A 13,513-nucleotide genomic window follows, 5' to 3' on the forward strand; every position below is an offset into this window, starting at 1 on the left:
GGAAATATTGGGATAAAGAATCAATGTCATAAAAGTTTTGTAAAGTTATTTATGAAACAGTAAAGCAAAATTAAATCTGCAAACCAGTAAATTTATTCAATCTGGCACTGGCCAAAACAGGAAAACTACATTACAATTACCTATCCATACTAGGAGAAATTCTTGCCCGAGTAGAACAGCTATTGCATGATACTATAAATACCTTTTTGCTGAATTCGTGGTATATCTCATTGATTTTTCCATTCTAGGGATGCCTTTGATTTCCTACTCTGGAAGTGACATTTCAAAAGCCAAAATGGTAATTAAGCAAAATTCCTAGACTGTTGTTCTTTATCCTTTCTAATAGTCTTTGAGTCTTTAATTCTAATTAGCAGAATATTTTACGTATAAGTATTTGTTTACTGAATTTATATTCTGCTTTTCTATCATTGTGATTCCAAAGTCAATGGAAGTATGCACTTAAAATATGCAGATATGCTTAATAAACATAATATGCTCACAGTCAATAGTCTACTTGTGTGATGGGCTGACATGCATGCAGCTCAATTTGCGCCAGTGGTGGGCTGGTGTGCACGCAGCTCGACTTGTGTGAGCGGCGGGTTGGCGCATGCACATCGAGTGCCCACCAGCTCACCGCTCACGCAAATTATGTTGCTTGCACACACATGCTCCAGCCCAATTGTGCAGTCCAATTCCAAACGGGCCATGGCTTGGTAGTTTGCCACAGCCTGGGGGTTGTGGATCCCAGTTTTACAGCATGGGATTTTTACTGAGTTTATAAATGCATTCATTGAAGAGACAATCTTGAATTGGAGAGATTGATTCTAACTCTGAAGCTTCAGAACATAATTGGGGGATGGATTACTACCTTTTTTAATTTAGGAAATTTATTAGAATAGTAATAGCAGTAACATGTTGTCTTATAGACTGACCCATAGCATTTTTACAGCACTCTCTGGGTGGTTTACAATATCAGCATCATCTACATATTGCCCCCAACAGTCAGAATTCTCATTTTACTGACTTCAGAAGGATGAAAGGCTGAGTTAAACTTGTGCCCCTTCAGGATTGAACTCCACACTGTAAGCAGTTTGCCTGAAATATGCACTTAACTAATGCACCACCAGGGTTATTGTTAGTGTTCTAATGCTAGCAGTAACCTTGAGTTATCAACCTGTTAAACTTTTCTGGGACACACCCAAATAAGGGATAGTAATTCATTTTCCCAACCCTGGTCTCATAGCATTTCCCCCCCCCATTATTGGCCCTCTTCTTACTTTAAATATAGATGATCAGACTAAGCGGGATTCTGTCTTCACAAACCCTTATTCAGAACTTGTTCCTTACCTGAAATCTTTGGTATAATATTCATACCTGAACAATTCTTGGAGAGTTTCTATCATGCCCCTGTTGGAATCTGACTTGGAGGAGGAAACCAAACAGCTGACAGGGAGTGGGAATGTGACTCCATTGGCTGTGGAAGAAACTGGGGGAGGGCAAAGCCCGGCTGGGCAGAGCAAGAGAGAGATAGAACAAGGGAGAGATAGAACAAGGGAGAGGGAATTCAGAGGAAGACCCATGCCCATCGCTTTCTCATCCTAGGGTATGCAGGGAGGAATGGAGAAGAGAGCAATGTGGGTTGCATGGCTATGGGGGAGGAAATGGCCCTGATTCCCTTCATTAGCTGCAGCTGGGAACACAGTATATAAAAAAGGCAAGCTGCATGCAGCAAGCTGTTGGGAGCAAACGTGACTTGTATTGTCGTGGCTTATTTGTTCCTGGTGTCTTCCCAACTGTGTGAGTTTTGCCATGCTTTCAAGTTTGAAATTCCTGCTCCTGTTGTGCCAAACTAATTACTTCAGTTTGGTTTGTTTGGATTTTAAGTTACAGTTTGTGTGTACCTTGTTTTGGACTGAATTTTCTACAGTCAAAGGCTGTTCCCGGGAGGGTTTTTCTCCAGCCTGAAGGCAACCTGGACATTGGGAGCAAAGTTGGAGATAATAAAGGGACTCTTATTGCTTATCTGACTGTGTTGCCTTTGTGCCATGCCCCAAGTCATCACAGTTCCCTGCCTTCCAGAGTAGACAGAAATGTGGGAGTGACATAGTTTCATCTACATCAACTGAAACAATAAGTATAGATACATGCATTTTTTTGTTTTTATGATAATGGAAGATTTATTAGATGTGAATTAAGCTGGTTATGGAATGAGGCTACTGAATAATAAACTAAGAAAAGAGCTGGCTTCATACATGTTAAACCCCATGAAAGCTATCCAGTTAACATTAACACAAGCTTAGCATATTGTGTGAATGCATCAGCTGTGGCTTTATTTGATTTTAAATTACACTGAACACAATGATTCGTTCTTTTCAAATAATTCAGTTTTCTGGAATCCATGATACACTGATCCATAGCTAACTTAATATGTTATCTGGGCTGAGCCATCACTATTTTATTTTTCTGTTTCCATCCCATTCTGCTCCTTTTAAATGCAAATCTATAATCTTGTGGCATAAAATAAGTCATATACTTCAGTAATCTGAAATATTTTGATTTAAAGTACTCATCAAAGTACTTTTGTTGATTTGTAAGGCTTTAAATTGCCTTATAAGTGGCAAGTGTTCATCACCATCACCCCTCATATAATGCCACCAGCCAGGTCCCAGAAATAGTTACCTTCGGAGAATCTTCTCAGTTTTTGCAGACTCAGCAGGAATTCTCTGCCCTTGGAGGTGTGTCCTGCCTTATCAGCAGTTCACCAATGAACTGCTGATGATAGAGTCAGTTTTTCAATCCAATCCTTTTGATAATAAGCTCTCACTGATTTTGAATAGGTTTAGTTTAACATTTTAATGTCTTGCTTTATATGTCCATGTTTTTTAAGCCTTGTTGATTGCTCTGTAATTCACCATTAAGAATATATGAGGGCAGGGGTGGGAATTAACAGGTTTGGGCCAGATGTTAAATTTACATCTGATTCGCCGAACCGGTATTTGAACCGACTGGCTGTCCCCACCCACCCTGCCCCTCCCCTACCAGGAGTCTCCATGCGGCCTGTTGTGCATGCAGGTAAGTGCAGGATCTGTGCAGAAGCTCTGGGAGGCCGAAACAGCCCTCCCGGAAGTTCCAGAAGTCCAGAAATGGGCCTGTTTCCAGCTTCCAGAGTGCCTCCAGAGCACGGGGAGGCCGCTTTTGCCTTCTCAGAGGCCCGAGGAAAGCCTCTGGACTCTGGGGAAGGTGAAAAATGCCCCTCCCAGAAGTTCCAGTAGGGCACGCCCACCATGACCACACCCACCCAGCAACTGGGTAGAGAACCGGTTGTTGGAATTTTTGAATCCCACCCCTGTATGAGAGCCCCGATTGTTGGGAGCAATATGCTGACTCTGTAAAACCATTTAGATAGGACTGTGAAATGGTATATAATTGCCATTGCTATTGTTATATTGAAAGTAATAAGATGGGGTTAAAGCTGGATTTTGCCAACTTCTCTTTCCAACTGGCCAGATAAGGAAGAGACTAAAATTCAATGCTCTGCTGAAGTCCTGGCTTTTGATGAAAAGCAATTCCTCCCCATTTTCTCCTGCACAAGAAAAAAGGGATTTCTTGCAAGGGGAACCCGTATTACATGAGCTCAGGAGAAGAAGATGTTTATCTTAACAACATTCAGGCTATGTTTAATCTATCTACATCAGGATCAAGGATTTTAGCTATGTTATTTTGATTGTGGCTTGATCAGGACTTTATCTGTCTGAAAAATCCAGCAATAAATATATGCCAGATAGATAGATAGATAGATAGAGAGAGAGAGAGAGAGAGAGATAGACAGAGAGACAGAGAGACAGACAGACAGATGTAGAGATAGAGATAGAGGTAGAGGTAGAGGTAGAGAGATATAGATAGATATATAGATATAGATATACAGATATATAGATATGGTTAGATATCTGAAACCTTAGTAAAATAGAATAAATGAGATTTGCAAATATTAGCTGGTGAGGTATTGCAAATATATTGTGAATACGAAGTCCCATGGATTTTTGCATAGATGTTCCTTCCAGAGGTGGTATTCAGCCGGTTCGGGCCGGTTCTGATGTACCGGTAGCAGAAATTTTGTTCAGAGTACTGGTAAATACAACCTCTGGCTGGCCCCGCCCACCCGTCTCCACTGTTACCTCTCCTATATTCCCTTGTTTTTTAGCTCAGCTGATTCGCGTAGCACAGCGGATTGCCACGCCTCAGCTGAGTGAAAACAGCACAGTTCACCAGCATTGACACAGAGGGTGGTCTTTGTGACCTGCGCGCACGCATGCAAGCACAAAGCACGCTCTCTGAAGCAGTAGGGAAAAATTAGAAACCCACCACTGGTTCCTTCCCTTTCTTCATTGGCAGAGAGCTAGTTCATGAATATGTAGGAACTCATTAAAGCACAGTTCAGTGAACAAAAGATGGCCCATTTATTTAGTGGGATAATTATGCATTACATCATAATTTTAATTGGACATAATGATGTAAGTAAGAATCATATATAAGCTCCTAATTTAATTTATTCTGTTCTGGAGTGTCTTAATTTCCAACTGTTCAAGCTGAATTATATCAAACGTACAAGCATATGACTGTCTCTCAGAACAATTCATCTAGGATTGTCTAGAGATATAAAGACTAGAATGGAAGAGGGTTTAACATGGTAATTATTTCAGAGGTTTCATAAGCACAAGGTTCTGGAATTGAGAATTAGTCAATATACTTCCCGTGAAGCCAGTGGTTGCAACACAAGAATTCTTAACATTCAGTCTTTAAATCACTGAGCACATCTATTGTCTTCACCATCTAGAAATATTCATTCAACCTCAAAATTTTATAACAGTTTCAGTTCCATTTAGAAATAGCCAACCTTTACAGCAGGCAGATGTAAGTATACAATCATGTTTAACACAAACTTCACCAGCATTTCAAAACCATTTGGAATATAACACAATACATTTTTTGTGGTTGATTAGTTAAGGAAACATTCATGCAAAGGGAAACATTCAGAGATTACAAAAGTCACAAAACATCAGGATTTAAAGTATTTTGAACAAAGGATCAGATGAATTAATCCTTTAATGGTCAAACCAAAAGGTTTGAAACGCAAGATCCAAAACTAGTGAGGTGGACTTGTATTTATTCAGAGGTATGGTACACAAAGCCATATCCATGAATAAAGTTTTAAAAGCTAGATTATTTTTATTTCTCCCCCTCACCAAACTCACACAGCTGGTTAGCAGAATTATTCCACTTGTATCAAACACTTGTGACAAATTTCAAAACAGTTTTAATAATGAAGTAAAAGTTTCAACAAAACAAATTATTTATGCTGCAAAATATAAAAATTGCCACTGCTGTTTTTTAGTGCATAATAGTGGGAAGGAAAGGAGTCCCTGCAGACTTTACTCCGTTAGTCATAGTCGACTATAGGGGTTGGAGCTAATCTCCCATTTCAAGGGCTTCTTGACCCAGTGCTGTTCAAAGACGTTTCTATGATCATGTGGCCAGCATGACATCGCAGGGCATTATTTCCTCCCCACCAAAGTAGTACCTATTTATCTACTTGCACTTGCATGCTTTCGAACTGCTAGGCAGGCAGGAGCTAGGCGAAGATGGGAGCTCACCCATTGCACAATGCTCGGGTCTCGAACCGGGGCTGTGGGCTTTCCAGCCGACAAGCCCAGTGTCTTAACTGCTGAGCCATCGCACTGTCCCATAATAGTGAGCAGCAGATATATTTTCATGTGAAGATGCTATCTAAAAAACAAGACCCCTATACATACAGAGTCTTATAGCAAATTAACATAGCAATCACAGTAATACACATCTATTTTTTTCCTTTGTATGTTGTCAGTTATCACCATGTTGCCTTCAAATTTATTAGAGAGGATTTTTAAGAGCTCTGTAGAAGGGAAATTAAAATGGATGGAAGTCATAGGTAATATGGCTCTTGACGAAGTTATACTGGCCTTGCATTTCCAATATGCAGGAATGGGGAAAGAGGAATCTTCATGAAATAAAAATTCTCTAGCTTTATTATAGATGATTGAAAAGGGTACATGAAATTATGTCATGCAAGCTTTTTATTATATTGCATATTCAGATGCATTCTGCCCTGAGGCCAATGCAATTAATTGCTTTTTTTAATTTTATACACAGGATTATTCAAAAAAAAAAAAAGTAAAATGCCAGAAATTTTCTGAATACTCTGTCTCATTTATCTTTAACAGATAGAAAACTGGAGAAAAAGCTGAAGAACAAAACATGATTGTTAAGACAAGATATAAGGAGGGAAATCACTGTGCTTTTAATGTACTCAGCACTTGGAACATTAAAACAAATATTTCATAAAGAAGGAAAAATAAAATGGAATTGCTGTATAAATCATGGAATAAAAGAACCAATTTCAGAATCATATGTACTTTGTTAGAGATTAGATAGCAACTTGAGGCTTTATTGGCTTTACTGATAAAAGGATAATATTAGACCCTAACAATAAAAGATTCACTCCTCCCCAGTTGTGCAGTTAGGCTTAGTCCTATGTTATTAATTCCACTAAAATTCAATTAAGCAAAAAAAAAAAAACCAATGTTGGGTAGTATTAGAGTATAATCATGTTTAGAAAATACTCCCTTTTGAACGTTTTCATTGCTAAAAGAAAAAGAATGAATAACTGTGATTTTTTTTTTTATTTAAAAGGCCTTCTGAATACCGTTATTTTCTTTGTAACATTCTGTCATTTTTCTCATTTAGTTTGAGGAATGTCTAGATCTTGAGTGACATAAAAATCCGGATATTTCTTTTTTTTAATACACAAATTCACCACTGCTATAGACAGGAAAAGAAGTGAAGCTGTACAAAAATCCACATCTAACCTGATTGTTGTTGGATGTTTCCATGTCCAGCTAAGCCAATTTAAATGTGTGTACATATGTGCAAAATACATAGCAGACTCTCTCCCCTCATCATTCCTCATATTGTGAATGTACTGTGCATATTCTTTCTCATCTGTTTTTAGATTGAAATGGGAAAATGCATGCTTCTCTGTCTCTGGACTAGTCCCATACTTTTGATATTCAAATGTTTAAAATTATCCATCAAAATTTAAAAAAGAAAGACTTGGGAGACATGGCTAACTATACTGTATATTCCAGTATTTTGAATATTCTGGACATTTCATGAAGATAATAGAGGTGTTGTTTCCAGCTATGAAGTATAACCTATATTAAAAAAGAACCTGAAATTTTAGCATAGTTACTCAGGTATGAGCCTACAATCTGTACAGCAGTAAGTGAAATTTAGATCCAAACAATTCCATTTTTTTTACTTTTCAGCACAACTTTTCCTAAAGTCAACATTCATAAGACTGCAGCCTGAAATTATTATTATTTTTTGCAAAATATAGTACCAAAAATGGCAAGAATGAGATTTCCACTGTAGCATAGCATATGTTGTAAGACCTATATAGTCGCAGCTCAGTTACACAGACAGTTTGATCTAACAGATATTCTGAGGTATACATTAGGTCAGTTGAAACCATTTGTTAATAGAATACAAATCAAAATGAAGGTATGATCCAATCATTTCTAAGCACTTTTAAGGCCTTTTGATTTCACTGGCTAAGAAATCATGTGCTTCTCTCTTGCAAAACCATATGCATAAATTAATTTGCATTATCCACAAGCAAAACCACAACGAAACTCTCCATAGGACTTTTTTTCATTGTTCAGCAATATTAGCTGCACCTTCTGCTCCTGGATGAAGATCCCACCAGTTGGAAAACAACATTATTGAATTTAGGATGACAGTTAAAGTAAGATGAATGGTTGAAGTTCCTGGCACTCTTGAGGAACACTCAATTCAGGCAGAAATTTGATTGATGGCTAACGGTCAATGTAACCCAATGTAAAGTTGGCAACGGCAACCCTAGGAGCTCCTGAAATATTCCCTTGCTAGATATGAATATGAAGCATTGAAATGTTAAGTATAGCACAAGATAAGCAACATGGAAAAACATTAAATGACAACCATTAGCTCCTACGGTTCTAGCAATGGCTATATATGATTTAGACTGTCGCATAGAGTTCATTTAAATGTATTTCCCTCTAGTCAATTCGCTATCACACTAATTGTCCCTAGGACACTGGAGATTGCTTTCAAGTTTGTGGATTTCATTGGTAACTTAAACCACTGTCTCTTGACAAAACTTCAACTGTTCCACATTACATCAATTGCTGTTTAGGCTTATCCTGTTTTTAGCACCTTGTTTTTCAATGGTATTTATTATTAGGCACAAAGATGACCACTTAAACTTCATGGTTTCCTTGGCTGAAGATCCCCCCCCACCCCTTCCTTCTTTCCGCGTTTTGGTATGTATTCTAAGAAGGAGCATTTTCTTTAATATTAAGGGGGATTGATGTCAAGTCATTCCAGCTGATCAGGTATCTTTCAGAATGGATAATTTCCCCAGATATCATACAATTTCTGTCATGTAATTCATATCAGCACGTCAGAGATGGAACCAAGGGAACTGGATCTACTCAGGTCTTCCCCGTTATAATGTATTAAGGCTATCTGACTCAGAATAAGAATTCCACTAACAGGAGAAATTGGTTAACAGTATCACTGAGTGACCCAGCCAAAAACCCAAACTAATAACTTGAAATCTTGCAAGTAAGCCATCTTGCTTCTAAGCATTGTGCAAAATAATGTAATTATCCTTCATTTTCTTTCATACCCAGCATTTCTCAAATTTATTGGGAAAATTCTTGAATGAAGAATGCCAAGCAATGCAGGAACAACCTGTGTACCCTGACCTGAGTTATTTGTTATGGAATGGGCTAGAATAAAAACTGCTGACAGTTTAGACAATCCCTTAAATCTATGTTCTTCGATTCAAAATATCGATCCCACTTCCTTTGCTTAATTCCCCACCAAATGCACTAATTTTGATCATCTGATATCCCACCACCATTTGGTTTTTTTACCAGAGGAAGGCCCTAGTGTCTGATAATACTGGATTTGGGAGTAAAGTGAAACGTATCCTGCATTTTTCAATTATCATAAAATGCAGTATGTTTACTTCAAGTTCATTTGAATTTTTTTGGTCTGGATACCAAACAGTAAAACTGAAAAAAAGCACCAAGTAATTAGCTTGCCCAGAAAAAAAAAGGGGAAAAGATCCTTAAAACAAAACGATACCCTGAAACACAAAAATAAGCACAAGGAAACAGTTATGCATATATTATTCAATAAAACCCCTTTTCAGGCTTAAATCTGGTTGAAGGTATAAAGGAACCAGCAGCTAATACATTAATGTATAAAACAACTGTGTAAACAATACCAGTGCAGCAGAGTTCTGTAGTACCAGTCAAAAGACACAGTTCAGAGAAAATTAGGCATGCCAGAATTCTCTTGAAATCAATGCAATTTAAGTGCTTCACTGTGTGCCTATTTATTTTGATGCAATTTTGGCACACCCAACTTCCTCTGCAACCCCCCCCCCCAACACATTCATTTCAATGTATCTTCTACAATGTTGTGCAATAAAACAAACAAAACACCAGGCTGCATTTTGCCCAAGGCGAGCTATCTCCAAAAATAATATATATATACACATTTTTAAATTTTTTAAAAAATAATAAAAACAAATCCTAACTGAACAAAAAAACAAAACAAATCTCGATGTAATTATCTCCATATTACTTTAAGAAAAACAAGTGGCAGAAATCCATCAACGCATCATTTCTAATAACCATACTTTTTGGTACAAATATGTCAGAAAAAAAATAAAAATAAAATGCCATTTAAACCACAGAAAGAAACATGGAGTCAGTAGCTTGAGCTGAATGGGCAAAATAAGATTGGTAGCATACTTTCTTTGCTTTGCTTCAATAGGAGTCTAGGTTCCCGGCACATCAGTAGCCCTAGCCAAACAACTGCAAGGAACAAGTCTGACTTCCATTGTGTAGTTTTGATCAGATGATGCACACAGAGGAACCTTGAAGATTTTCAGCAATCTGGGCACTGTGCTTTAAAGCTTTTCCACATGCCTTTCTTTGTTTAAGACTGTAGATGGTGTCTGGATTCAGCAGCAGCAACAAGGCAGTCATGCTTGACACAAACTCTTCCTTTGCTGTAAGAACTCAAATTCAGTCCGTGTGGTGAGATTTTCCCCAAACTCTTAGGTTGCGTATGAAGTACGATGTTAAGGAGGCGGCTTAAGTAGACAGCTGACAGGAGGGGTATATTGGGAGCTGGAATGTGGCTGTTCTTCTGGAAGAGCTACATCAGGACTGGAATGAGAAATTAGCTATTTAAAATACACATCAAAGTAAGAAAGCTGCAAAGAAGAAAACTCTTCATGGAGACAGGGTGCTCTACACCTTCATGGTATTTTAACTATTCTGCATATACCTATAATTCTTACATTCTTATATCTGTACATAGAAGACAAACACCAAGCCATCAGCACCATATTTACAATGAAACTGGAAGAAATTATATGTTGTAAACTTCATTTAAACCATCTTGAGATAGATGGGAAGGTTGACTTAGCCCAGGGGTGTCAAACTGGCGGCCCTTGGCCTGTATGCGTCATGTGTAGGCCACACCCACCCCAGCTCCGCGAATGGGGAAAACGTCATGAAATGTCACGTGATGGCAACGTGATGAAGCGAGTTTGACACCCATGACTTAGCCCAAACATTCAAAATTAGTTGTTTGTAAATAAGCGTTTTTATTGCTGTTGCTATTCTAAGAATTCCAAGGAGTAGCAATAATTGTGAAATCTGTTGTCAATATTGCAATCAAGATTTGCCAAAAATTATGAAGTGACAATAGCTTTATTTGAAACACTTATTGACATATAGATTTTGGGCAGAAATCTTCAGACCCTGCTCTACCCTGAAATATTTAATATGTTCTTCAACAAAAAATAAAGCTGTAATGTTTTTATTTTTAGAGATGATTTAAATTAGATTTGATGTTAAAGGTACAAAGATGCATGGCAATGAAATGTCTGCTTCAGAGTTGTATGTTATACTACAATGCATTTTAAATTATTTGCATTGTTTTGGATTTCTGCTTTTCAGAAGGACATTTATAGGTGCAGTGATATCTTCTGGAAGCAATTAAGCCACACATTAATTTTGTTCTGCAAAACTCATTGATTTCTAAGCCTAAGTTTATAATTCTGAATTGTGTATCAATGGGTTAGGAACTAGTAGAATTGCAGAAATAGATAATTTATGACTAAAAAACTATCTTCACTACAAAGTTGAAGTGAAACAAATTCTCAGTGATTAATCCAGTGATCTGATGGACTCTCTTTTATATTTGAAGAAGCATTTTGCCACCAGGAGCTCTATTTAGAGCATTTTAAAGTATAGACTATATGTCTGAGTTTAAAAACTTAATTTCTTTTTTTCTATTACATAAAAACATCAAGATGTTAATCCTGCAACATGAAAATAATATACCTGAAGTATATACTTTTGTGGACTGTTTTCTCTCTTTTTTGTCTTTCCTTTTTTTTTCTTGCTTACATAGTAAAAACAATACAAATAGATCTATTGCAGCAAAACTTGCTTCAAGGAAATCTAACCATTTGAAAAGCCAGTTGATATCATGGATCACACCATTTTAAGACTCAGGTGAACAACCCACATGCTGCATGTGAATGACCCTTGTTTCTTCACAAGGTGAAACCTCTGCCCATTTCTTTTTTCTATCATTAGCCCATCACTGGAGGATGGAAATAAACTGCTGCTCTTCAGTAGCTAATATCAATAGGAAACTAGCAGCCTGGAGCAAGTTCCCACTGACTTAATGTTTTTAAAGCATAAAAATAACAATTAGCAAAGCTAAAATTATCATGCCATAAAGTTGCAACCTTAAAGGAATAGAGAAAAAAATTAAAAAATGTGTTAGTGTAACAATTTGCTTTTGTCCAAATGATGAAAGAATGATCTAATGGCACTTTAAAAGCAATCAGATGAAGATAAAAATCTAGGACAGTTATCAAGAACAACATAACCAGTTAACCATTTCAAAATGCATCTTCCAATTTTTTTTCCTGATCTACATTTTTGTCCCATAACAACCATGTAATGTGCAGAAATATGGTTTTCTCAAATACAGATATACGGTATTACATAATGGAATTATAGTGATGAAATGTCTGTTAATAATTAATATTTTAGGCCTGCTTAGCGAGTGATTCCAGAGCAATTAGCCATCTTGCCCAACAACCAAAAGAGGCTCTATCCATTCATTATTGAACCAAAAGTTCTTTTGAAAGAACATAATCTTCTCTCAGTATGTCATATCATATCCAAGGCGGGCTAAAGAACCTGTTTTGTAGTTCCTTAGAATATTTTGAACAAATATCTTGAAATAATAAACATAACAGCTATGATCATATAAATACAACGTGTAGAACAATCCAGGGCACACATTCAGGAGACAGAAGTTTTCTGAGGTTGGGCTCCACAAACCTAAAAGCTTGGAAGAATAACCTTTGGTCTGATGACTCATTCAGATTGGGTTTATATAACAACTAAGATTCTGGAAGTTTAATTATGGAATATAATCCTATAGCTATTGTGCAGATAAAAATATAAAGAATTTGCCAAGAATAGGATGTCTTACAATCTACTGTTTTGAAATTCTCAAATGAGACTGTAGCTCAATATCATGCCTAGATATTCTATCAGTTAAATAAATGGCCATGTATATTTGTTTAATAAATAAGTGCATTTTTGAATCAGCAATATTGTCCACGTTTGCTGGATGAAGCTTCCCTGAGCATTCATGCAAAATTGTAGGAAATAGCTCATGCTAGAAAGTTGTCAGGATTCCAGCAATTGCTCTAATTAAATCATGATTCTCGAGCCAAACTTCATAAACTCAGGCCAGGGAGAGAACACTAGAAGATATACCTTATAGTACTGTATTTTTCAACCAATGCATTCTAGATGTTTTAAATATCAACTTCCATAATTTCTAGGTAAAAATTAGTATGATGTTAAGAAATAAATACAAGAGATAACAATAGATTGAAGACTGCTGTGTAGCTCATCTAAACACTCTATTTTTATTTATTTAATATTTGAATTAATAAATAAGATTAAAGAGAATAAAGATAACCGAATTTTTAGATTACAAAATTTGCGGCTTTTTTGATTGGCTGATCAGGTAGCTGGAAATAGAAAAGAGCCATACTAATTTCCCATAGCAATACTATGTTCCCTGACATAATAATTTATTATTTTAATCCTGCTCTGGAATACTACCCAGATGATATTTCCAGCTTCAGTTTGAATTTATCCAGTGAAGAGGAACCCACCACCTTTCTGTCATTGGTTCCATATTATTAGGATTTTTTCTCTCTTAGCTTTCAGCTAAAATCCATTTTTCATAACACCACTGTTCCTGGATTGAGTATGTGTGGAATTATGTTTGCTGTTGCGGAATGAAGCAAGCA

The 13,513-nt window shown here is 36.9% G+C and overlaps 1 protein-coding gene across 5 annotated transcripts in view; it reads right to left on the bottom strand.

Moving 5' to 3' along the window:
• Window positions 1-4,438: 4,438 nt before the first annotated feature.
• Window positions 4,439-13,513, bottom strand: part of BICD1 (BICD cargo adaptor 1) — a 131,879-nt gene continuing 122,804 nt past the window's right edge. For 4 of the 5 annotated variants that reach the window (XM_087935022.1, XM_087935020.1, XM_087935021.1 and 1 more), the window contains one exon: window positions 4,439-10,322. In XM_087935022.1, coding sequence (XP_087791148.1) covers window positions 10,312-10,322 — 11 coding nt within the window. In that variant the 3' untranslated portion in view covers window positions 4,439-10,311. The remainder of the gene's footprint in view (window positions 10,323-13,513) is intronic. The other variant, XM_087935023.1, reaches the window with a different exon arrangement.

This window comes from Pseudonaja textilis, chromosome 5 (genome assembly GCF_049901715.1).
Source record: "Pseudonaja textilis isolate UNSWEBS1 chromosome 5, rPseTex1.2, whole genome shotgun sequence".
Taxonomy (NCBI): domain Eukaryota; kingdom Metazoa; phylum Chordata; class Lepidosauria; order Squamata; family Elapidae; genus Pseudonaja; species Pseudonaja textilis.